Source organism: Pleurodeles waltl, chromosome 10 (genome assembly GCF_031143425.1).
Source record: "Pleurodeles waltl isolate 20211129_DDA chromosome 10, aPleWal1.hap1.20221129, whole genome shotgun sequence".
Lineage (NCBI taxonomy): Eukaryota > Metazoa > Chordata > Amphibia > Caudata > Salamandridae > Pleurodeles > Pleurodeles waltl.
Window position 1 is genome coordinate 16069042 of NC_090449.1, and position 26341 is coordinate 16095382.

The window sequence follows — 26341 nt, forward strand, 5'->3', positions numbered from 1 at the left end:
AGTTCACCTCCTGGATTCCTTGATCTTTGGTATCGTGCTTCATTCACTATTTACAGGAGCTGAGTAGGTTGTGGCAGGATGAGTGCTTACAGACACTGGCTGCAAAGAGCATTGATTGGGAATCCCAGCCTACAGAGACTAGGGGGTGAGTTCAGTTTTTGACTTTAGTGAACTGTTGTTCCATTGAGTCCTGGGAAAGCAGGTTTACTCCTGTACCTCAGTATAGTTCAACTGTTGTATGAGACATCAGTATTATGTGACTATTGTTGAAAGCATTCTATGACTATTGGTCAAGACCTTGCTATTATATGAATTTTGTATGAGACCTCAGTATTGTGCAACTATTGTTCGAAAGCATTCTAGGACTATTGTACAAGACCTTGCTACTATATGAATGTGGTATGAGACCTCAGTATTGTGTGACTATAGTTCAAAAGCATTCTATAACTATTGTACAGGACCTCGCTACTATATGAATGTTGTGTGAGACCTCAGTATTGTACGACTATTGTTGGAAAGCATTCTACGACTATTGTACAAGACCTCGCTACTATATGAATTTTGTATGACACCTCAGTATTGTGTGCCTATAGATCGAAAGCATTCTACGACTATTGTACAAGACCTGGCTACTATATGAATGTTGTATGAGACTTCAGTATTGTGCGACTATAGTCAGAAAGCATTCTACAACTATTAGACAACACCTCGCTATTATATGAATGTTGTATGAGACCTCAGTATTGTTCAACTGTTGTATGAGACCTCTGTATTGTGCGACTATTGTTCAAAAGCATTCTACAACTATTGTACAATACCTCAATATTATATCAATGTTGTATGAGACCTCAGTATTGTGCGACTATAGTTCGAAAGCATTCTACGACTATTGTACAATACCTCAATATTATATGAATGTTGTATGAGACCTCAGTATTGTGCGACTATAGTTCGAAAGCATTCTACGACTATTGTACAAGACCTCGCTACTATATGAATGTTGTATGAGACCTCAGTATTGTGCAACTATTGTTCAAAAGCATTTTACGACTATTGTACAAGACCTCGCTATAATATAAATGTTGTTTGAGACCTCAGTGTTGTGCGACTATAGTTCGAAAGCATTTCACGACTACTGTACAAGACCTCGCTATTATATTAATGTTGTATGAGACCTCAGTATTGTGTGACTATTGTTCGAAAGCATTCTACAACCATTGCACAAGACCTTGTGACTATATGAATGTTGTATGAGACCTCAGTATTGTGCGACTATTGTTGAACAGCATCCTACGACTATTGGAAAAGACTGACGTATGAGACCTCAGTATTGCACAACTATTGTTTTACAGCATGTTACGACTATTGTACAAGACCTCGCTGTTGTACAACTCTGTTATGGGTTGTGTTAATCAGACCCCCATCCTTTGGGTCTAAGGTACTATTGACTTATTAAGCTCCATTGTGCCGCTCTCACTACCTATTACAGTGGATACGTACTAATACTGAATGTTGTTTCCCCTACAATGGGGGTTGGGTATATAACTACATCCATTGCACAAAATTTGGGTTGATCCTTTTCTGAAGTAATTATGGCCAAACACTTGGAAGATTATGCTCTCTTTGACTTATCATTACACTTCGGGGATTTTCTTTCCCTATGCTGCCTTGAAGAAGTCCATGGTTTGAGGAAATACGTGTCGGCTGAATCATCTGTAATTTGTCATCAGTGGGCCAACTATATTCAATGTTTGATTGTATCACGACAAAGTAAAAAACGGTCTACCACCTCGTATGACTTATGGACTCTGATGTCAAGAGGAACTAATGAGAACCATAAATATTATTTAATGACAGTTAATGAGGAACAAGCGAGAAGGAAACTTGATCCCCATTTCGTTCTCTAACTTGTTTACAATTCACACAGCTCGAAAAATAGTGGCATACTTGAGCTTCGAGGAGCTTAACATAAACAAGTAGAGTTGATGATAAAATTTAAAAATATTAAAACAACACCGGCCTCAGTAAAGTAAAACAACCCCAGCAAAGTAAATCAAAAAGTAAAAAGTCTACAATCGTGAAAGAAGTGTGATATAAGTAACCTTAGAGTAAACATGAATAAGAACCCAAAATAAATGAGTTCATAAAGAGGAGAAGTACATTGTGTTGGCAGAGACTGGTGGTATCCCATAAACAGAGCCACAGAGAAAGGAAAGCCAATAATTAATTAGGAGGCTCTCCTTCTCGACAAAGGGAAAGTTCTCATAGCTGGATTACGCCAGTAGCAATAATTTAATCTGCGCTTCATAATGGTGAATTCTGACATCAAGTTACTTCGAACGACAAAGGGTTCCTGGCGTCTAGCCTCAGATGTGGTATCCGCCGGATCTTACACGCCTCCGTTTAGGGGTGACGTGTAGGATTTGTGGGTTGCAGAATCCTACTGGGCTTACTAATTATTAAAGAATGCATCCCACTCACCATGTTTAACAGAATGAATGCATTGATGAAGTTAGACAAATAGACTGCATTATCACCCACAGGCGGTTGTTTGCGGTTGGTATTTATTGACTGGCCCAAATTACTGAGTCCAGGCACGTAGGCGTGAAAGAGGACATCGTAGAAGTGGTAGTTAATTTAAAAGATAGAGCTAACTAATCCAGCTATCTACGCTCCCAATAAAGAGAGAGAGTCCTACTCGGAAGGTGTTGTACCATAATATTCTACTCAGTATAGGGTCTGACGTAACAGGTGTGCACTAGATGTCGTTTACAACCATATTTCCCAATGGGAGTTAATAAGAGAAAACCATCACCTAATGGGATGACACTTTTCTGAACTATTTTTAGGACACAATATTTATGTCAGGCGATACTTTTGCACATGATGCTGTCGCATTAGCCACGTACAGCAGAGAGATTAGAAGAGAAAGGGCCCGATTTAGATCTCGGTGGATGGAATACTCCATCACAAATATGATTGAGATCCTGTCCTCTGCACTACGAACTCGATAGCATATTATGGGATTGTAATACGGCGGATGGAATATCCGTCATGTTTCTGATGGAATATCCCCTTCGCCAAGGTCTAAATCAGGCCCAAAGACTTTTGTGCACCTGTGTGATCAGAAGACTGCAAGCACACTTCTATGTACCGATGATAAACAAACACCTTGAAATTGAGGTCTAGAAACTGATGTGCAGGGTTTAAAACCCAGACTTGAAGGTCCTTCTAAAACACTTCCAATCACATGACTCACCGACTACGACCAGCTCAGCACTCTCCTCCACAATGTCCAGCGGGCTTTGGGCAACACAGGTGTAAATGCCTTCGTCTTCGTAGTCCACGTTATAGACTGTCAAAGTTCCATCCTCAATGAAATACCTGGAGGAAGAAGAAGGGGTGAGTTATCAAGGATGGGGTTGCAGAGAATGGCCAAGTGGGTCCATACTGGTCCATGCTGTCAGCATCACTCAGTGTGCCCTCACAGGCTTGGCTTCCATTCAGTGTTCCAGGCAAGTACTATGACACGAGCTCTCCGAGCTGTGCGATCTCCCCCTAGTAATGACCTGTCAGGGCTTTACATCTCCAGTGGTTCTAGCATCCCCTCAATAACGCCCTACCAGTGTTAAATGACTCCAGCAGAGCGCACTTACCCCATTTACAGTCTCTCATTTCTAATGTCTTCAGCAGTGCAAGCTTCCCCCAGTGATACTTAGTAACTGCTATATGTCTCCAGGGATGCAAGCGTCCCTCAGTAATGCCCTGTCAGTGCTACATGTCTCCACTGGTGCAAGCGTCCTTCAGTAATGCCCAGTCAGTGCTACATGTCTCCAGTGGTGCAAGCGTCCCTCAGTAATGCCCAGTCAGTGCTACATGTCTCCAGTGGTGCAAGCGTCCCTCGGTAATGCTCTGTCGGTGCTACATGTCTCCAGTGGTGCAAGCGTCCCTCAGTAATGCCCTGTGAGTGCTACCTGTCTCCAGTGGTCCATCGTCCCTCAGTAATGCCCGGTCGGTGCTTCATGTCTCCAGTGGTGCAAGCGTCCCTCAGTAATGCCCTGTGAGTGCTACCTGTCTCCAGTGGTCCATCGTCCCTCAGTAATGCCCTGTCGGTGCTACATGTCTCCACTGGTGCAAGCTTTCCTCAGTAATGCCCGGTCAGTGCTACATGTCTCCACTGGTGCAAGCTTTCCTCAGTAATGCCCTGTCAGTGCTACATGTCTCCACTGGTGCAAGCATACCTCAGTAATGCCCTGTCAGGGCTACATGTCTCCAGTGGTGCAAACAAGCAATCCTCTGTAATGCCCTGTCAGTGCTACCTGTCTCCAGTGGTGCAAGCATACCTCAGTAATGCCCTGTCAGTGCTACATGTCTCCAGGGATGCAAGCATACCTCAGTAATGCCCTGTCAGTGCTACATGTCTCCACTGGTGCAAGCATACCTCAGTAATGCCCTGTCAGTGCTACATGTCTCCACTGGTGCAAGCATCCCTCAGTAATGCCCAGTCAGTGGTATATATCTCCAGTGGTGCAAGCACCCCTCAGTAATGCCCTGTCAGTGCTACATGTCTCCAGTGGTGCAAGAATCCCTTAGTAATGCCTGGTCAGTGCTACATGTCTCCAGTGGTACAAGAATCCCTTAGTAATGCCATGTCGGTGTTATGCAAGCACCCCTCAGTAATGTCCTGTTGGTGCTACATGTCTCCAGTGGTGCAAGAGTCCCTCAGTAATGCCCTGTCAGTGCTACATGTCTCCAGTGGTGCAAGCGTCCCTCAGTAATGCTCAGTCGGTGCTACATGTCTCCAGTGGTGCAAGCGTCCCTCAGTAATGCTCGGTCGGTGCTACATGTCTCCAGTGGTGCAAGCGTCCCTCAGTAATGCCCGGTCAGTGCTACATGTCTCCAGTGGTGCCAGCGTCCCTCAGTAATGCCCTGTCAGTGCTACATGTCTCCAGTGGTGCAAGCGTCCCTCAGTAATGCTCTGCGAGTGCTACCTGTCTCCAGTGGTGCAAGCATCCCTCAGTAATGCCCTGTCAGTGCTACATGTCTCCAGTGGTGCAAGCGTCCCTCAGTAATGTCCTGTGAGTGCTACATGTCTTCAGTGGTCCAACCATCCCTCAGCAATGCCCGGTCAGTGCTACATGTCTCCAGTGGTGCCAGCGTCCCTCAGTAATGCCCTGTCAGTGCTACATGTCTCCAGTGGTGCAAGCGTCCCTCAGTAATGCTCTGCGAGTGCTACCTGTCTCCAGTGGTGCAAGCATCCCTCAGTAATGCCCTGTCAGGGCTACATGTCTCCAGTGGTGCAAGCGTCCCTCAGTAATGCTCTGCGAGTGCTACCTGTCTCCAGTGGTGCAAGCATCCCTCAGTAATGCCCTGTCAGTGCTACATGTCTCCAGTGGTGCAAGCGTCCCTCAGTAATGTCCTGTGAGTGCTACATGTCTCCAGTGGTGCAACCATCCCTCAGCAATGCCCGGTCAGTGCTACATGTCTCCAGTGGTGCCAGCGTCCCTCAGTAATGCCCTGTCAGTGCTACATGTCTCCAGTGGTGCAAGCGTCCCTCAGTAATGCTCTGCGAGTGCTACCTGTCTCCAGTGGTGCAAGCATCCCTCAGTAATGCCCTGTCAGGGCTACATGTCTCCAGTGGTGCAAGCGTCCCTCAGTAATGCTCTGCGAGTGCTACCTGTCTCCAGTGGTGCAAGCATCCCTCAGTAATGCCCTGTCAGTGCTACATGTCTCCAGTGGTGTAAGCATCCCTCAGTAATGCCCGGTCGATGCTACATGTCTCCAGTGGTGCAAGCGTCCCTCAGTAATGCCCTGTGAGTGCTACCTGTCTCCAGTGGTCCATCGTCCCTCAGTAATGCCCTGTCAGTTCTACCTGTCTCCAGTGGTGCAAGCGTCCCTCAGTAATGCCCTGTCAGTGCTACATGTCTACAGTGGTGCAAGCACCCCTCAGTAATGCCCTGCGAGTGCTACATGTCTACAGTGGTGCAAGCACCCCTCAGTAATGCCCTGTGAGTGCTACATGTCTACAGTGGTGCAAGCGTCCCTCAGTAATGCCCTGTCAGTGCTACATGTCTACAGTGGTGCAAGCACCCCTCAGTAATGCCCTGTCGGTGCTACATGTCTCCAGTGGTGCAAGCGTCCCTCAGTAATGCCCAGTCAGTGCTACATGTCTCCTGTGGTGCAAGCGTCCCTCAGTAATGCCCAGTCAGTGCTACATGTCTCCTGTGGTCCATCGTCCCTCAGTAATGCCCTGTCAGTGCTAAATGTCTCCAGTGGTGCAAGCACCCCTCAGTAATGCCCGGTCAGTGCTACATGTCTCCAGTGGTGCAAGAATCCCTCAGTATTGTCCTGTCAGTGCTACATGTCTCCACTGGTGCAAGCTTTCCTCAGTAATGCCCAGTCAGTGGTATATATCTCCAGTGGTGCAAGCACCCCTCAGTAATGCCCTGTCAGTGCTACATGTCTCCAGTGGTGCAAGAATCCCTTAGTAATGCCTGGTCAGTGCTACATGTCTCCAGTGGTACAAGAATCCCTTAGTAATGCCATGTCGGTGTTATGCAAGCACCCCTCAGTAATGTCCTGTTGGTGCTACATGTCTCCAGTGGTGCAAGCGTCCCTCAGTAATGCCCTGTCAGTGCTACATGTCTCCAGTGGTGCAAGCGTCCCTCAGTAATGCTCAGTCGGTGCTACATGTCTCCAGTGGTGCAAGCGTCCCTCAGTAATGCTCGGTCGGTGCTACATGTCTCCAGTGGTGCAAGCGTCCCTCAGTAATGCCCGGTCAGTGCTACATGTCTCCAGTGGTGCCAGCGTCCCTCAGTAATGCCCTGTCAGTGCTACATGTCTCCAGTGGTGCAAGCGTCCCTCAGTAATGCTCTGCGAGTGCTACCTGTCTCCAGTGGTGCAAGCATCCCTCAGTAATGCCCTGTCAGTGCTACATGTCTCCAGTGGTGCAAGCGTCCCTCAGTAATGTCCTGTGAGTGCTACATGTCTCCAGTGGTCCAACCATCCCTCAGCAATGCCCGGTCAGTGCTACATGTCTCCAGTGGTGCCAGCGTCCCTCAGTAATGCCCTGTCAGTGCTACATGTCTCCAGTGGTGCAAGCGTCCCTCAGTAATGCTCTGCGAGTGCTACCTGTCTCCAGTGGTGCAAGCATCCCTCAGTAATGCCCTGTCAGGGCTACATGTCTCCAGTGGTGCAAGCGTCCCTCAGTAATGCTCTGCGAGTGCTACCTGTCTCCAGTGGTGCAAGCATCCCTCAGTAATGCCCTGTCAGTGCTACATGTCTCCAGTGGTGCAAGCGTCCCTCAGTAATGTCCTGTGAGTGCTACATGTCTCCAGTGGTGCAACCATCCCTCAGCAATGCCCGGTCAGTGCTACATGTCTCCAGTGGTGCCAGCGTCCCTCAGTAATGCCCTGTCAGTGCTACATGTCTCCAGTGGTGCAAGCGTCCCTCAGTAATGCTCTGCGAGTGCTACCTGTCTCCAGTGGTGCAAGCATCCCTCAGTAATGCCCTGTCAGGGCTACATGTCTCCAGTGGTGCAAGCGTCCCTCAGTAATGCTCTGCGAGTGCTACCTGTCTCCAGTGGTGCAAGCATCCCTCAGTAATGCCCTGTCAGTGCTACATGTCTCCAGTGGTGTAAGCATCCCTCAGTAATGCCCGGTCGATGCTACATGTCTCCAGTGGTGCAAGCGTCCCTCAGTAATGCCCTGTGAGTGCTACCTGTCTCCAGTGGTCCATCGTCCCTCAGTAATGCCCTGTCAGTGCTACCTGTCTCCAGTGGTGCAAGCGTCCCTCAGTAATGCCCTGTCAGTGCTACATGTCTACAGTGGTGCAAGCACCCCTCAGTAATGCCCTGCGAGTGCTACATGTCTACAGTGGTGCAAGCACCCCTCAGTAATGCCCTGTGAGTGCTACATGTCTACAGTGGTGCAAGCGTCCCTCAGTAATGCCCTGTCAGTGCTACATGTCTACAGTGGTGCAAGCACCCCTCAGTAATGCCCTGTCGGTGCTACATGTCTCCAGTGGTGCAAGCGTCCCTCAGTAATGCCCAGTCAGTGCTACATGTCTCCTGTGGTGCAAGCGTCCCTCAGTAATGCCCAGTCAGTGCTACATGTCTCCTGTGGTCCATCGTCCCTCAGTAATGCCCTGTCAGTGCTACATGTCTCCAGTGGTGCAAGCACCCCTCAGTAATGCCCGGTCAGTGCTACATGTCTCCAGTGGTGCAAGAATCCCTCAGTATTGTCCTGTCAGTGCTACATGTCTCCAGTGGTGCAAGCATCCCTCAGTAATGCCCGTTCACTGCTACATGTCTCCAGTGGTGCAACCGTCCCTCAGTAATGCCCGGTCAGTGCTACATGTCTCCAGTGGTGCAAGCGCCCCTCAGTAATGCCCTGTCAGTGCTACATGTCTCCAGTGGTGCAAGCGTCCCTCGGTAATGCCCAGTCAGTGCTACATGTCTCCTGTGGTGCAAGCGTCCCTCAGTAATGCCCTGTCAGTGCTACATGTCTACAGTGGTGCAACCGTCCCTCAGTAATGCCCGGTCAGTGTTACATGTCTCCAGTGGTGCAAGCGTCCCTCGGTAATGCCCGGTCAGTGCTACATGTCTCCAGTGGTGCAAGCGTCCCTCAGTAATGCCCTGTCAGTGCTACATGTCGCCAGTGGTGCAAGCGTCCCTCAGTAATGCCCTGTCAGTGCTACATGTCTCCAGTGGTGCAAGCGTCCCTCAGTAATACCCGGTCGGTGCTATATGTCTCCAGTGGAGCAAGAATCCCTCAGTAATGCCCGGTCGGTGATACACGTCACCAGTGGTGCAAGCGTCCCTCATTAATGCTCTGCCAGTGCTACATGTCTCCAGTGGTGCAAGCGTCCCTCAGTAATGCTCTGTCGGTGCTACATGTCTCCAGTGGTGCAAGCGTCCCTCAGTAATGCCCTGCCAGTGCTACATGTCTCCGGTGGTGCAAGCGTCCCTCAGTAATGCCCTGTCGATGCTACATGTCTCCAGTGGTACAAGCGTCCCTCAGTAATGCCTAGTCAGTGCTACATGTCTCCAGTGGTGCAAGAATCCCTCAGTAATGCCTAGTCAGTGCTACATGTCTCCAGTGGTGCAAGTGTCCCTCAGTAATACCCGGTCGGTGCTATATGTCTCCAGTGGTGCAACCGTCTCTCAGTAATGCCCGGTCAGTGCTATATGTCTCCAGTGGTGCAAGCATCCCTCAGTAATGCCCTGTCAGTGCTACATGTCTCCAGTGGTGCAAGCGTCCCTCAGTAATGCCCGGTCGGTGCTATATGTCTCTAGTGGTGCAAGCAAGCCTCAGTAATGTCCTGTCGGTGCTACATGTCTCCAGTGGTGCAAGCGTCCCTCAGTAATGCCCTGTGTGCTACATGTCTCCAGTGGTGCAAGAATCCCTCAGTAATGCCCAGTCAGTGCTACATGTCTCCAGTGGTGCAAGTGTCCCTCAGTAATACCCGGTCGGTGCTATATGTCTCCAGTGGTGCAAGAATCCCTCAGTAATGCCCGGTCGGTGATACATGTCCCCAGTGGTGCAAGCGTCCCTCATTAATGCTCTGTCAGTGCTACATGTCTCCAGTGGTGCAAGCATCCCTCAGTAATGCTCTGTCGGTGCTACATGTCTCCAGTGGTGCAAGCGTCCCTCAGTAATGCCCTGTCAGTGCTATATGTCTCCGGTGGTGCAAGCGTCCCTCAGTAATGCCCTGTTGGTGCTACATGTCTCCAGTGGTGCAAGCGTCCCTCAGTAATGCCCTGTCAGTGCTACATGTCTACAGTGGTGCAAGCGTCCCTCAGTAATGCCCTGTTAGTGCTATATGTCTCCAGGGATGCAAGTATCCCTCAGGAATGCTCTGTCGGAGCTACATGTCTCCAGTGGTGCAAGCATCCCTCAGTAATGCCTGGTCAGTGCTACATGTCTTCAGTGGTGCAACCGTCCCTCAGTAATGCCCGGTCGGTACTATATGTCTCCAGTGGTGCAAGCATCCCTCAGTAATGCCCTGTCTGTGCTACATGTCTCCAGTGGTGCAAGCGTCCCTCAGTAATGCTCTGTCGGTGCTACATGTCTCCAGTGGTGCAAGCGTCCCTCAGTAATGCCCTGTCAGTGCTACATGTCTCCAGTGGTGCAAGCGTCCCTCAGTAATGCCCGGTCAGTGCAACATGTCTCCAGTGGTGCAAGCAAGCCTCAGTAATGCCCTATCGGTGCTACATGTCTCCAGTGGTGCAAGCGTCCCTCAGTAATGCCCTGTGTGCTACATGTCTCCAGTGGTGCAAGCGTCCCTCAGTAATGCCCTGTCAGTGCTACACTTCTCCAGTGGTGCAAGCGTCCCTCAGTAATGCTCGGTCGGTGCTACATGTCTCCAGTGGTGCAAGCGTCCCTCAGTAATGCCCTGTCAGTGCTACATGTCTCCAGTGGTGCAAGCGTCCCTCAGTAATGCTCGGTCGGTGCTACATGTCTCCAGTGGTGCAAGCGTTCCTCAGTAATGCCCTGCCAGTGCTACATGTCTACATTGGTGCAAGCACCCGTCAGTAATGCCCTGTCAGTGCTACATGTCTCCAGTGGGGCAAGAGTCCCTCAGTAATGCCCGGTCAGTGCTACATGTCTCCAGTGGTGCAAGCGTCCCTCAGTAATGCCCAGTCAGTGCTACATGTCTCCAGTGGTGCAAGCGTCCCTCAGTAATGCCCTGTCAGTGCTACATGTCTCCAGTGGTGCAAGCACCCCTCAGTAATGTCCTGTTGGTGCTACATGTCTCCAGTGGTGCAACCATCCCTCAGTAATGCCCTGTCAGTGCTACATGTCTACAGTGGTGCAAGCACCCCTCAGTAATGCCCTGCGAGTGCTACATGTCTACAGTGGTGCAAGCACCCCTCAGTAATGCCCTGTGAGTACTACATGTCTCCAGTGGTGCAAGCGCCCCTCAGTAATGCCCAGTCATTGCTACATGTCTCCAGTGGTGCGAGCATCCCTCAGTAATACCCTGTCGGTGCTACATGTCTCCAGTGGTGCAACCGTCCCTCAGTAATGCCTGGTCAGTGCTACATGTCTCCAGTGTTGCAAACAAGCAATCCTCTGTAATGCCCTGTCAGTGCTACATGTCTCCAGTGGTACAAGCATCCCTCAGTAATACCCGGTTGGTGCCATATGTCTCCAGTGCTGCAAGCATCCCTCAGTAATGCCCGGTCGGTGCTACATGTCTCCAGTGGTGCAAGCGTCCCTCATTAATGCTCTGTCAGTGCTACATGTCTCCAGTGGTGCAAGCATCCCTCAGTAATGCTCTGTCGGTGCTACATGTCTCCAGTGGTGCAAGTGTCCCTCAGTAATGCCCAGTCAGAGCTACATGTCTCCGGTGGTGCAAGCGTCCCTCAGTAATGCCCTGTCGGTGCTACATGTCCCCAGTGGTGCGAGCATCCCTCAGTAATGCCCTGTCGGTGCTACATGTCTCCAGTGGTGCAAGCGTCCCTCAGTAATGCCCTTCAGTGCTACATGTCTCCAGTGGTGCAAGCGTCCCTCAATAATGCCTGTTCACTGCTACATGTCTACTGTGGTGCAAGCACCCCTCAGTAATGCCCTGTGAGTGCTACATGTCTCCAGTGGTGCAAGCGTCCCTCAGTAATGCCCAGTCAGTGCTACATGTCTCCAGTGGTGCAAGCGTCCCTCAGTAATGCTCCGTCGGTGCTACATGTCTCCAGTGGTGCGAGCATCCCTCAGTAATGCCCGGTCGGTGCTATATGTCTCCAGTGGTGCAAGCAAGCCTCAGTAATGCCCTGTCAGTGCTACATGTCTCCAGTGGTGCAAGCAAGCCTCAGTAATGCCCTGTCGGTGCTACATGTCTCCAGTGGTACAAGCGTCCCTCAGTAATGCCCTGTCAGTGCTACATGTCTCCAGTGGTGCAAGCGTCCCTCAGTAATGCCCGGTCGGTGCTACATGTCTCCAGTGGTGCAAGCGTCCCTCAGTAATGCCCTGTCAGTGCAACATGTCTCCAGTGGTGCAAGCCTCCCTCAGTAATGCCCTGTGAGTGCTACATGTCTCCAGTGGTGCAAGCGTCCCTCAGTAATGCCCGGTCAGTGCTACATGTATCCAGTGGTGCAAGCGTCCCTCAGTAATGCCCTGTCAGTGCTACATGTCTCCAGTGGTGCAAGCATCCCTCAGTAATGCCCGGTCGGTGCTGCATGTCTCCAGTGGTGCAAGCACTCCTCAGTAATGTCCTGTTGGTGCTACATGTCTCCAGTGGTGCAAGCGTCCCTCAGTAATGCCTATTCACTGCTACATGTCTACAGTGGTGCAAGCACCCCTCAGTAATGCCCTGTCAGTGCTACATGTCTCCAGTGGTGCAAGCATCCCTCAATAATGCCTGTTTATCCCTCAGTAATGCCCTGTCAGTGCTACATGTCTCCTGTGGTGCAAGCGTCCCTCAGTAATGCCCTGTCAGTGCTACCTGTCTCCAGTGGTGCAAGCATCCCTTAGTAATGCCCTGTCAGTGCTACATGTCTCCAGTGGTGCACGCGTCCCTCAGTAATGCCCGGTCAGTGCTACATGTCTCCAGTGGTGCAACCGTCCCTCAGTAATGCCCGTTCAGTGCTACATGTCTCCAGTGGTGCAAGCGTCCCTCAATAATGCCTGTTTACTGCTACATGTCTACAGTGGTGCAAGCACCCCTCAGTAATGCCCTGTCAGTGCTACATGTCTCCAGTGGTGCAAGCGTCCCTCAGTAATGCCCAGTCAGTTCTACATGTCTCCAGTGGTGCAAGCGTCCCTCAGTAATGCTCTGTCGGTGCTACATGTCTCCAGTGGTGCGAGCATCCCTCAGTAATGCCCGGTCGGTGCTATATGTCTCCAGTGGTGCAAGCAACCCTCAGTAATGCCCTGTCAGTGCTACATGTCTCCAGTGGTGCAAGCAAGCCTCAGTAATGCCCTGTCGGTGTTATGCAAGCACCCCTCAGAAATGCCCGTTCACTGCTACATGTCTCCAGTGGTGCAAGCATCCCTCAGGAATGCCCTGTCGGAGCTACATGTCTCCAGTGGTGCTAGCGTCCCTCAGTAATGCCTGGTCAGTGCTACATGTCTTCAGTGGTGCAACCGTCCCTCAGTAATGCCCAGTCGGTGCTATATGTCTCAAGTGGTGCAAGCGTCCCTCAGTAATGCACTGTCAGTGCTACATGTCTCCAGTGGTGGAAGCATCCCTCAGTAATGCCCGGTCGGTGCTACATGTCTCCAGTGGTGCAAGCGTCCCTCAGTAATGCTCCGTCGGTGCTACATGTCTCCAGTGGTGCTAGCATCCCTCAGTAATGCCCGGTCAGTGCTACCTGTCTCCAGTGGTGCAAGCACCCCTCAGTAATGCCCGGTCAGTGCTACATGTCTCCAGTGGTGCAAGCACCCCTCAGTAATGCCCTGTGAGTGCTACATGTCTCCAGTGGTGCAAGCGTCCCTCAGTAATGCCCAGTCAGTGCTAAATGTCTCCAGTGGTGCAAGCGTCCCTCAGTAATGCCCGGTCGGTGCTACATGTCTCCAGTGGTACATACGTCCCTCCGTAATGCCCGGTCAGTGCTACATGTCTCCAGTGGTGCAAGCACCCCTCAGTAATGTCCTGTTGGTGCTACATGTCTCCAGTGGTGCAAGCGTACCTCAATAATGCCTGTTCACTGCTACATGTCTGCAGTGGTGCAAGCATCCCTCAGTAATGCCCTGTCAGTGCGGCATATTTCCAGTGGTGCAAGCACCCCTCAGTAATGCCCTGCGAGTGCTACATGTCTATAGTGGTGCAAGCACCCCTCAGTAATGCCCTGTGAGTGCTACATGTCTCCAGTGGTGCAAGCGTCCCTCAGTAATGCCCAGTCAGTGCTACATGTCTCCAGTGGTGCAAGCGTCCCTCGGTAATGCTCTGTCGGTGCTACATGTCTCCAGTGGTGCAAGCGTCCCTCAGTAATGCCCTCTAAGTGCTACATGTCTCCAGTGGTGCAAGCAAGCCTCAGTAATGTCCTGTCAGTGCAACATGTCTACAGTGGTGCAAGCGTCCCTCAGTAATGCCCTGTGAGTGCTACATGTCTCCAGTGGTGCAAGCGTCCCTCAGTAATGCCCTGTCAGTGCTATATGTCTCCAGTGGTGCAACCACCCCTCAGTAATGCCCTGTCAGTGCTACATGTCTCCAGTGGTGCAAGCATCCCTCAGTAATGCCCGGTCGGTGCTGCATGTCTCCAGTGGTACATACGTCCCTCAGTAATGCCCGGTCAGTGCTACATGTCTCCAGTGGTGCAAGCGTCCCTCAGTAATGCCCGGTCGGTGCTATATGTCTCCAGTGGTGCAAGCATCCCTCAGTAATGTCCTGTTGGTGCTACATGTCTCCAGTGGTGCAACCATCCCTCAGTAATGCCTGGTCAGTGCTACATGTCTCCAGTGGTGCAAGCGTCCCTCAATAATGCCTGTTCACTGCTACATGTCTCCAGTGGTGCAAGCATCCCTCAGTAATGCCCTGTCAGTGCTGCATATCTCCAGTGGTGCAAGCATCCGTCAGTAATGCCCTGTCAGTGCTACATGTCTCCAGTGGTGCAACCGTCCCTCAGTAATGCCCGGTCGGTGCTATATGTCTCCAGTGGTGCAAGCATCCCTCAGTAATGTCCTGTTGGTGCTACATGTCTCCAGTGGTGCAACCATCCCTCAGTAATGCCTGGTCAGTGCTACATGTCTCCAGTGGTGCAAGCGTCCCTCAATAATGCCTGTTCACTGCTACATGTCTCCAGTGGTGCAAGCATCCCTCAGTAATGCCCTGTCAGTGCTGCATATCTCCAGTGGTGCAAGCATCCGTCAGTAATGCCCTGTCAGTGCTACATGTCTCCAGTGGTGCAACCGTCCCTCAGTAATGCCCGTTCAGTGCTACATGTCTCCAGTGGTGCAAGCATCCCTCAGTAATGCCCTGTCGGTGCTATATGTCTCCAGTGGTGCAAGCGTCCCTCAGTAATGCCCTGTGAGTGCTACATGTCTCCAGTGGTGCAAGCGTCCCTCAGTAATGCCCAGTCAGTGCTACATGTCTCCAGTGGTGCAAGCGTCCCTCAGTAATGCTCTGTCGGTGCTACATGTCTCCAGTGGTGCAAGCAAGCCTCAGTAATGCCCTGTCGGTGTTATGCAAGCACCCCTCAGAAATGCCCGTTCACTGCTACATGTCTCCAGTGGTGCAAGCGTCCCTCAGTAATGCTCTGTCGGTGCTACATGTCTCCAGTGGTGCAAGCATCCCTCAGTAATGCCCTGTCGGTGCTATATGTCTCCAGTGATGGAAGCGTCCCTCAGTAAGTAATGCCTCGTCAGTGGTATATATCTCCAGTGGTGCAAGCACCCCTCAGTAATGCCCTGTCAGTGCTACATGTCTCCAGTGGTGCAAGCGTCCCTCAGTAATGTCCTGTTGGTGCTACATGTCTTCAGTGGTGCAACCGTCCCTCAGTAATGCCCAGTCGGTGCTATATGTCTCCAGTGGTGCAAGCAAGCCTCAGTAATGCCCTGTCGGTGCTACATGTCTCCAGTGGTGCAAGCAAGCCTCAGTAATGCCCTGTCGGTGCTACATGTCTCCAGTGGTACAAGCGTCCCTCAGTAATGCCCTGTCAGTGCTACATGTCTCCAGTGGTGCAAGCGTCCCTCAGTAATGCCCGGTCGGTGCTACATGTCTCCAGTGGTGCAAGCGTCCCTCAGTAATGCCCTGTCAGTGCTACATGTCTCCAGTGGTGCAAGCGTCCCTCATAAATGCCCGGTCAGTGCTACCTGTCTCCAGTGGTGCAAGCACCCGTCAGTAATGCCCGGTCAGTGCTACATGTCTCCAGTGGTGCAAGCGTCCCTCAGTAATGCCCAGTCAGTGCTACATGTCTCCAGTGGTGCAAGCGTCCCTCAGTAATGCCCGGTCGGTGCTACATGTCTCCAGTGGTACATACGTCCCTCAGTAATGCCCGGTCAGTGCTACATGTCTCCAGTGGTGCAAGCGTCCCTCAGTAATGCCCTGTCAGTGCTACATGTCTCCAGTGGTGCAAGCACCCGTCAGTAATGCCCTGTCTGTGCTACATGTCTCCAGTGGTGCAAGCGTCCCTCAGTAATGCTCTGTCAGTGCTACATGTCTCCAGTGGTGCCAGCATCCCTCAGTAATGTCCTGTTGGTGCTACATGTCTCCAGTGGTGCAACCATCCCTCAGTAATGCCTGGTCAGTGCTACATGTCTCCAGTGGTGCAAGCGTCCCTCAATAATGCCTGTTCACTGCTACATGTCTCCAGTGGTGCAAGCATCCCTCAGTAATGCCCTGTCAGTGCTACATGTCTCCAGTGGTGCAACCGTCCCTCAGTAATACCCGGTCGGTGCTATATGTCTCCAGTGGTGCAAGAATCCCTCAGTAATGCCCTGTCGGTGCTACATGTCTCCAGTGGTGCAACCGTCCCTCAGTAATGCCCGTTCAGTGCTACATGTCTCCAGTGGTGCAAGCGTCCCTCAATAATGCCTGTTCACTGCTACATGTCTACAGTGGTGCAAGCACCCCTCAGTAATGCCCTGCGAGTGCTACATGTCTACAGTCGTGCAAGCACCCCTCAGTAATGCCCTGTGAGTGCTACATGTCTCCAGTGGTGCAAGCGTCCCTCAGTAATGCTCTGTTGGTGCTACATGTCTCCAGTGATGGAAGCGTCCCTCAGTAATGCCCTGTCAGCGCTACATGTCTCCAGTGCTGCAAGCGTCCCTCAGTAATGCCCGGTCAGTGCTACCTGTCTCCAGTAGTGCAAGCACCCGTCAGTAATGCCCGGTCAGTGCTGCATGTCTCCAGTGGTGCAAGTGTCCCTCAGTAATGCCCTGTCGGTGCTACATGTCTCCAGTGGTGCAAGCACCCCTCAGTAATGCCCTGTCGGTGCTACATGTCTCCAGTGGTGCAACCGTCCCTTAGTAATGCCCGGTCAGTGCTACATGTCTCCAGTGGTGCAAGCGCCCCTCAGTAATGTTGTGTCAGTGCTACATGTCTCCAGTGGTGCAAGCGTCCCTCAGTAATGCCCTGTCCGTGCTACATGTCTCCAGTGGTGCAAGCGTCCCTCAGTAATGCCCTGTCAGTGCTACATGTCTCCAGTGGTGCCAGCGTCCCTCAGTAATGCCCGGTCAGTGCTACATGTCTCCAGTGGTGCAAGTGTCCCTCAGTAATGCCCGGTTAGTGCTACATGTCTCCAGTGGTGCGAGCATCCCTCAGTAATGCCCTGTCTGTGCTACATGTCTCCAGTGGAGGAAGCATCCCTCAGTAATGCCCTGTCAGTGTTACATGTCTCCAGTGGTACCAGCGTCCCTCAGTAATGCCCTATCATTGCTACATGTCTCCAGTGGTGCACGCGTCCCTCAGTAATGCCCTGTCAGTGCTACATGTCTCCAGTGGTGCACGCGTCCCTCAGTAATGCCCTGTCAGTGCTACATGTCTCCAGTGGTGCAAGCATTGCTCAATAATGCCCTGTTAGTGCCACACATCTCCAGCAGTGACCTGCCAGTCCTTTATGTCTTATTTATATGTCTCTTACAGGTCATGAAAGGCTTTCATTCGCTGCCACTGGTGTCCATCAGTGGTGATCTCTATGACCCGCCCCCCTTCCCATCCCCTCTCCATCCCATCGCACACTGGTCACTTGGCATCGGTCACTCAGCAACCGACGTACTTGTCACTTTGGGGGGATTCTTCTATCTCCCTGTCATTCATCTTCCACATCACACTGGTCTTCACGAAGGAGGGGTCGAAGAGGGCCAGGCACTCAAAGTTGGCCTCATCGCCCCTCTTCACCCTCAGGTCCTGGGGTAGCTGGATGATCCTGGTGGCATCTGAAAGACAGAGAAAGCAGTGAGTAACGACCTGCGCTGCTTACTTTGTGTCCAAGAGCAGGCCCGCATTCACTGAGTAACACTGAGGCTCTGGGATTCTGTTTGTGTGCTGCTCTAGTCACTGAGTAACAGTGAGGCTCTGGGATACTCTTGGTGTGGTGCAAAGTCACTGAGTAAAACTGAGGCTCTGAGATTCTGTTTGTGTGCTGCTCCACTCACTATGTAACACTGAGGTTCTGGGAGACTCTTTCTGTGGTGCAAAGTCACTGAGTAAAACTTAGGCTCTGGGATTCTGTTTGTGTGCTGCTGTAGTCACTGTGTAACACTGAGGCTCTGGGATACTCTTTGTGTTCTGCTTCGGTCACTGAGTAACACTGAGGTTCTGGGATACTCTTTGTGTGGCGCAAAGTCACTGAGTAAAACTGAGGCTCTGGGATTCTGTTTGTGTGCTGCTCCAGTCACTGAGTAACACTGAGGCTCTGGGATACTCTGTGTTCTGCTTCTGTCACTGAGTAACACTGAGGCTCTTAGATACTCTTTGTGTGGTGCAAAGTCATTGAGTAACACTGGGGCTCTGGGATTCTGCTTGTGTGCTGCTCCAGTCACTGTGTAACACTGAGGCTCTGGGATTCTGCTTGTGTGCTGCTCCAGTCACTGTGTAACACTGAGGCTCTGGGATACTCTTTGTCTGCTGCTCCAGTCACTGTGTAACACTGAGGCTCTGGGATACTCTTTGTGTTCTGCTCCATTCACTGTGTAACACTGAGGCTCTGGGATACTCTTTGTGTTCTGCTCCAGTCACTGAGTAACACTGAGGCTCTGGGATACTCTTTGTGTTCTGCTCCAGTCACTTTGTAACACTGAGGCTCTGGGATACTCTTTGTGTGCTGCTCCAGTCACTGTGTAACACTGAGGCTCTGGGATTTTGCTTGTGTGCTGCTCCAGTCACTATGTAACACTGAGGCTCTGGGATACTATTTGTGTTCTGCTTCGGTCACCGAGTAACACTGAGGTTCTGGGATACTCTTTGTGTGGTGCAAAGTCACTGTGTAACACTGAGACTCTGGAATACTCTTTGTGTGATGCACCGTCACTCTGTAACACTGAGGCTCTGGGATTCTGTTTGTGTGCTGCTAAGTCTCTGTGTAATGCAGGAACCCTGGGATTTAAAGCCCTGCTAGGTCACTGTGTAATGATGATACCCTGAGATGCAAAGCTCTGGTAGCTCACTGTGTAATGCAGGGACTCTGGGATTCAAAGCCCTGCTAGGTCAATGTGTAATGCTGGGACTCTGGGTTGCAAAGCACTGCTAAGTCACTATGTAATGCTGGTACCATGGGATTCAAAACACTGCTAGGTCACTGTGTAATGCAGGGACCCTGGGATTCAAAGCACTGCAGGTCACTGTGCAATGTAAGGACTCTGGGATTTGAAGCACCATATGTGTCTTGGTAATGCCGGGACTCTGGGATTCAAAGCACTGCTGGGTCACTGTGTAATACTGGGACCCTGGGATGCAAAGCACTGCTAGGTCACTGTGTAATGCTGGGACCCTGGGATACAAAGCACTGCTAGGTCACTGTGTAATGCAGGTACCGTGAGATTCAAAGCTCTGCTAGGTCACTGTGTAATGCAGGTACCGTGAGATTCAAAGCTCTGCTAGGTCACTGTGTAATGCAGGTACCGTGAGATTCAAAGCTCTGCTAGGTCACTGTGTAATGCAGGTACCGTGAGATTCAAAGCTCTGCTAGGTCACTGTGTAATGCTAAGACACCGGAAAGCAAATCACTGCTAGGTTACTGTGTAATGCTGGAATCCTGGGATACAAAGCACTGCTAGGCCACTGTCATGCTGGGACTCCGGGATGCAAAGCACAGCTAGGTTACTGTGTAATGCAAGGACCCTGGATTCAGAGCACTGCTAGGTCACTGTGTAATGCGGGTAGCCTGAGATTCAAAGCACTGCTAGGTCACTGAGTCATGCTGGGACCCCGGGATGCAAAGCACAGCTAGGTTACTGTGTAATGCAAGGACCCTGGATTCAGAGCACTGCTAGGTCACTGGGTAATGCGGGTACCGTGAGATACAAAGCACTGCTAGGTTACTGTGTAATGGTGGAATCCTGAGATTCAAAGCACTGCTAGGTCACTGAGTCATGCTGGGACCCCGGGATGCAAAGCACAGCTAGGTTACTGTGTAATGCTGGAATCCTGGGATACAAAGCACTGCTAGGCCACTGTCATGCTGGGACTCCGGGATGCAAAGCACAGCTAGGTTACTGTGTAATGCAAGGACCCTGGATTCAGAGCACTGCTAGGTCACTGTGTAATGCGGGTAGCCTGAGATTCAAAGCACTGCTTGGTCACTGAGTCATGCTGGGACCCCGGGATGCAAAGCACAGCTAGGTTACTGTGTAATGCAAGGACCCTGGATTCAGAGCACTTCTAGGTCACTGTGTAATGCGGGTACCGTGTGATACAAAGCACTGCTAGGTTACTGTGTAATGCTGGAATCCTGAGATTCAAAGCACTGCTAGGTCACTGAGTCATGCTGGGACCCCGGGATGCAAAGCACAGCTAGGTTACTGTGTAATGCTGGAATCCTGGGATACAAAGCACTGCTAGGCCACTGTCATGCTGGGACTCCGGGATGCAATGCACAGCTAGGTTACTGTGTAATGCAAGGACCCTGGATTCAGAGCACTGCTAGGTCACTGTGTAATGCGGGTAGCCTGAGATTCAAAGCACTGCTAGGTCACTGAGTCATGCTGGGACCCCGGGATGCAAATCACAGCTAGGTTACTGTGTAATGCTGGAATCCTGGGATACAAAGCACTGCTAGGCCACTGTCATGCTGGGACTCCGGGATGCAATGCACAGCTAGGTTACTGTGTAATGCAAGGACCCTGGATTCAGAGCACTGCTAGGTCACTGTGTAATGCGGGTACCGTGAGATACAAAGCACTGCTAGGTTACTGTGTAATGCTGGAATCCTGAGATTCAAAGCACTGCTAGGTCACTGAGTCATGCTGGGACCCCGGGATGCAAAGCACAGCTAGGTTACTGTGTAATGCTGGAATCCTGGGATACAAAGCACTGCTAGGCCACTGTCATGCTGGGACTCCGGGATGCAATGCACAGCTAGGTTACTGTGTAATGCAAGGACCCTGGATTCAGAGCACTGCTAGGTCACTGTGTAATGCGGGTAGCCTGAGATTCAAAGCACTGCTAGGTCACTGAGTCATGCTGGGACCCCGGGATGCAAAGCACAGCTAAGTAAGGGATAGATGTGAATGGGCCTGGCAGACCACGGGGCCTACAGGGTCTCATTGTTTAGTTCACGCTGCCCCTGTCTCTTGCCTCCCCGAGCCCCACTTTAAAGACGGTCATTTCACTGGTGCGCCTCAGCTACCCGAGGGCTTCCCTGGGAACACTCGTCCTTAAGACTGTTGCACCTGGACCCCCACAACGCCCCCTCGTTTCATTGGCTGCCAAAGCATCAATCCTAAGAGAGGCCAAGACGCACAGCCAACCTAGGGGAAATCCCTATGTACCCTACGTCTAAATAATATAACATAACACAGGCCTCAGAACCACCAACAGGCTCCTTCCTGCACACACATCTAGATGTGTGAGCCAATGAAGGAGACAAGAGGGCGCTTATTCCAGATGTGCAGCCAGGCAGTGTCAGCCACACACCAGCCATGTCCCTTGGGGTCTGGGTCCAGTAGCCACTTTACATAAGATCTGTCCACTCCCATGGCCCTCCCTGAAAGCTACCAGGGTCCTGCTCTGTGAATAGACCCTCTACCAGAACCCTCCCAGATGGGCTGACTTATCCAACGCTCTTTGATGCACACATTAAAACTCTTTGAGGTTATTTTGAACTATGCAAATGTGGGACATGCCCCCACAATTGTCAGATATCTGCCCTACTTATATGCTGCACACATCGTGGATGGGACACAGGGAATGGGGCAGACTGGAAGGGACTCTAAAGATGCCTGCTAGCTTTCAAGGCACAAATAAATGAGTAAGACGAGTGGTAATCTCTGTGAAGACCAATAGCCCATCCTGTGGGAATTCAACAACTTTTCTCTGGTTAGGCAACTCAGACCCCTGGTTATACCAAACCCTGGTGAACATACTCACTTTTCACACTCAGGGAGGCGGTGATGTAGATTGTGTCCTGGTCATTGCTGGCCGTGCACAGGTAGAGCCCAGAGTCATCCCATTGGGCGTCCGAGATGCGGAGGGTACCATTGGTGAAAAGGAAATACCGCTCCTTCTGTAGAACCTCTTCCCGTTGCCTGTCCAACCTGTTCAGAAGACCAAGGGACAGAGGTTGAGTTGGAGGAGCTGCAGACCGGTCTGTCCTGTGTGTCTTACATTTAGGGGAACCGCTGGACCCCATTACACAGGCTCAAACAGATCCCTAATATTCTGTATTTAAAAGTGAAGAGTGATATTAATTTGCTGTAGATGACGTAATCTGCCAATTGTTGAGCCGAAGGTACGGTTCCTTCAGTGAGGGGTGTGATATCAATGCTGAAAGTAGAAAACAAGCAGGAGAAGGTGCTCCTCGAGCTTTTTCATGACGGAATAAAGGCGCTATATTGTTTCTATAGCTGATCAGTACGCATGTGGGAACTGGAGGACTCTTGGTTAATTCACACACAATGCTAAATAACATTTTGCAATATTTCTCGCTTGATCATATCAATCAATCAATCAGCATTTATGAAGCGAGGCAAATCACCCGTGAGGGTCCCAAGGCGCTGGTACATGGTGGTGGCAAAGGAGGGGATCAGAGGCAGGTGACGTAGGAGAAGGCTTATGGTAAAGAATTACAACATATATACATAGGATGGGTAAACAATGTACGGCTGGAAACCCTGTTCTTATAAGGTCTTGTATACAATACCAGTGGCAGGAATCTGGGAGTCCATGGGAACGCCACGTTTTGGTATCCCTCATCCAGCAAAGGGGCCATTTTTGTTAAAAAAGAACAAATATGGCCCCTTTGTGGTGTGAGGACCTCAATGCCTTGCTGTAGTGTCATCAGTCCTGTTAGGGTGTGGAGGAAAAGCAGGCGTGTAACACACCCTGTGTGTTATCTTACCACTCGATGGTGGGCACCGGGGCACCAAATGAAGTGCAGTTCATAAAAACAGTCATTCTTTCAACCACTTCATAGGACAAGTTGTTTGGGGTCAGGATCTGCGGAGGGAGCTCTACAGAGGGAAAAAAGAAGATGAGGAGACATTAAATATAAAGGGAGGGGCAGAAAAGGAAGAAGGGAACAGGTAGGTTTTTGAGACTTTTGAGAGTGAGGAAGAGACACATAGGGTAAGAGAGATACAGAAAGACATAGGAACACAGGTCACTTTGGTCCTTCGTTTTTGGTATAGCACTGGCATCTAAAATTGAGAAAGGACTTTTAATATTCACTGCGAGTAAGGCCGTAAAGGCCGAAACGTATTGGTGTTCTCAAAGCCGTCTCAATAAAGCCAGTGAAATGCATATGAATGGGACCATGGAATAAAAATGTGCCATATTAAAATACTTCACCCACATTCACTCCTGTTGATCTGAGCCCTCAGGACACATATCACATTTAGTGATCAGTTTTGCATGAGTACTTCTCTGCACCTCGGTTTTTCTGAATATTACAGGACTCCTTGTAGACAGATAAGCAGTAGGAGAGGGCTTCAGACAGACCACATATTTAGTTTGGAATTTGCCAAATCTGGCTAGTGTAAGTAGTGCAGAAGCTGCGTATTCTAATCTAGGCGCTACCTTTGTGACATTTCTCTACAGTCGCTCCCTGGGCAGCTAAGTATGAATGAACGTGAATGACCACCCTCCTGCAATGACAGCAACAAATGAATGTCATTTGCTCAACACACATTTGCGCTAACTTTATACCAGAAAGCATGACCTTCAAGTATGGTAAACCTCTGATGTCTTTAGGGGTGCAGAAGTGTGTGTCATTCCGGATGACTGCAGTCGTGAAGTCACTTCCTACAGAAAGGGGGTGACTGAGGCTTATTGACACATTAAGAAGGAAGAGGTCTGGAATTAGTGTCCAAGTTGTGTTCTTTTTTGGAATGAGGAAGTACATACAGTGCACACAATTGCATTTCTCCTGCAGCGGTACCTTGTAGGCCTACGCTCCTAGGAGGGCCTTTAACACATGATTATGGTCTGTGTCCCATTTCAACCTCTTCTGTCTTGGTGCATGTCCTCAGGAGCCTAGTTGGACAGGATTGAGTATGTGTGAGACACCAGAACTAGCACTCATATATTTGGGGTAAACAGTATTCATTTATGTGGCTAGTATATCAATCTATAATGTAGAGGCCTAATGTGGTTGAGGGCGCACAGGCCACAGGAAGTTAAGTCTTTCTTTGGGTGGGATCCATCATTATCCTTCCCCTTCAGTGAAGTAGCTCTGTGTCCTCAACAGGATAAGAGCTGTATCTACGGAAAGTGTGGACCCCTTGTTGGCTAATATCACTGGCTGTGGGCCTAAAGGATTAGTCCTGTCCAGATGTAAGTATTTTATGCACAGCCTGGTCTCGGCTTCTCGATCCTCCTGTGTGTTTTGGGTGAGTTACGACATGGAGAACATATGTTACACGTGTGTACAGTATGATTGGGGTTTATAAAGAGACAGGGCGTAATTTAGATATAACGGTGACGGATATCCCGCCCGCTGAAATATAAATCCCATTATATGCGTCAGACCGCCTATCCGTTACCATGGTGATGGAGCAACCCATCTGCCGATATACAAATCAGGTCTATTACAATTTTAATGCCACGTGGAGTGTCTTGTTCATCACCAAGATACCAGCTGCAGGAGGCATCTGGCCTTGTTAACCAAACATTGACTCTGAAACCAGTCAATGGCACCGCTGCCACCATCTCAGGATTCCAGTTAAATGTTGGTGATGAGTTTTGGATCATCGTGACTTCTATGATATCCTTAGCAGGTTCTCAGCAGTTGGCAGTAAAGCTATTCACCCTGTCTTGTACTGCACTCTAATTGCATTAATATATAGTGCTTAGCACGCCAGGAAAGGCATTGAAATGCTTTACGGCGAGTATCACGCTACTTCAAACTTAGGGTGCTGAGAAAGTAGAAAAAATGACAAAGTACCCCACCCAAATATATATGTAGAAGATTTGATAGAATCTGTATTTTTATACGTGTCTAAGTAACTTCACTTTTCAAATTTATTGACTGCATGTTTTTATTATTCACATTATAAGGCAAAATGATATGTTCTCCTCAGTCTAATAATGCTTACCTACTATTTCAGATGCATCACAGAAGACTCTGCAGTGTCCCTCGCCTGCCCTGCATTTTAGTGCCTTTTCCAGGGGATTGTGAACACTGCCATTGTATCCCAAGAGTTTAAAAGGAATCTCATACTGCACGATCTGCCCCCATAGGATCAGCCAGCTGTAAAACAACCACTAAGGGCCGTGCAAACGCGAAGCTTTCGGGGGGTTCTATGCTGCTTATGTTTTCACTGTCTTTAACTTTCCTACCTGTAGGAGTAAGTTATGGTATGATTAATTCCTAACCCAAATAACCCCTTGTGGAAGCCTGAGCTGCTCGCCCCCTACCAGGCGAGAGCCAATGATCACAAAGGCTGACTGGCCACCCAGGGGGTTCCCCCAGTATCGATTAACTTGGGACAACAGAGGTAAACAACAGATCCAGCCACAATACTGGCCTGTAACCACCCAGTGTCCTAGCACCTAGAAGGCATCACAGCAGCTTATGGAGAAGAAAAGGTGAAAGAAGGAGGCCGGTACTTACTCAGGACGTAGATGTGGGCGTTGGCCAGGATGTGGCCGTGCTTGTTGACCGCCTCGCACTGCGCCACCGCGGTGTCGTTCGGTTGCACAGAAGACATGATGAGGGCATTGTCCTTAACCCTACGGAAGGGATTGGGGTCCAGCTCTGAAACAAAGCAAAGGTGGAACAGGTCAGCAGGTTAGTGCAACCTATACTATGGCTCCTGGTGTGATCAGACAGATCTGAGCCTCACCGTGAAGTGAGGGAACCGAGCTAGGTGTGAGGTGTCCAGAGTCCAAGTCTGACCAACATTTAACTCATTTTGTTGAAGTTCTGAAGGACCCAGGCAGGGCGAGAGGACCCCGGGGCTGTTCTTTGAGAGTGTGTGTAGAGGAGCACAGGGTTTGTGGGTTTGGTGTGAGGACTCTAGGGAGATAGTGTAAGTTTATTCAGAGAGGTAAGGACCCTAGGGCAGTGGTTCCCAACCAGTGGCCCGGGGACCCCTGCGGGTCCACGAAGCCTCCTCAGGGGGTCCGCAACTGCTGAGAAAATGACTTAATATTAACAGATTAGGTCCCCAGCGTTCGGTAATGACTCAGTGGGGGTCCCTGCATTCCAATGAAGATTCAGTGGGGGTCCCCGGGCCCCAGTAATGATAAAGTGGGGGTCCAAAGAAGTAAAAAGGTTGGGGACCACTGCCCTAGGGCACTACAGGAG

At 50.4% G+C, this 26341-nt stretch overlaps 1 protein-coding gene across 2 annotated transcripts in view; it reads right to left on the reverse strand.

Moving 5' to 3' along the window:
* Positions 1-26341, reverse strand: part of L1CAM (L1 cell adhesion molecule) — a 531714-nt gene that overhangs the window by 44852 nt on the left and 460521 nt on the right. For both annotated transcript variants that reach the window (XM_069209429.1, XM_069209428.1), the window contains 5 exons: positions 25646-25789; positions 22934-23045; positions 21964-22130; positions 17654-17813; positions 3260-3384 (listed from right to left, as the gene is read on the reverse strand). In XM_069209429.1, coding sequence (XP_069065530.1) covers positions 3260-3384; positions 17654-17813; positions 21964-22130; positions 22934-23045; positions 25646-25789 — 708 coding nt within the window. The remainder of the gene's footprint in view (positions 1-3259; positions 3385-17653; positions 17814-21963; positions 22131-22933; positions 23046-25645; positions 25790-26341) is intronic.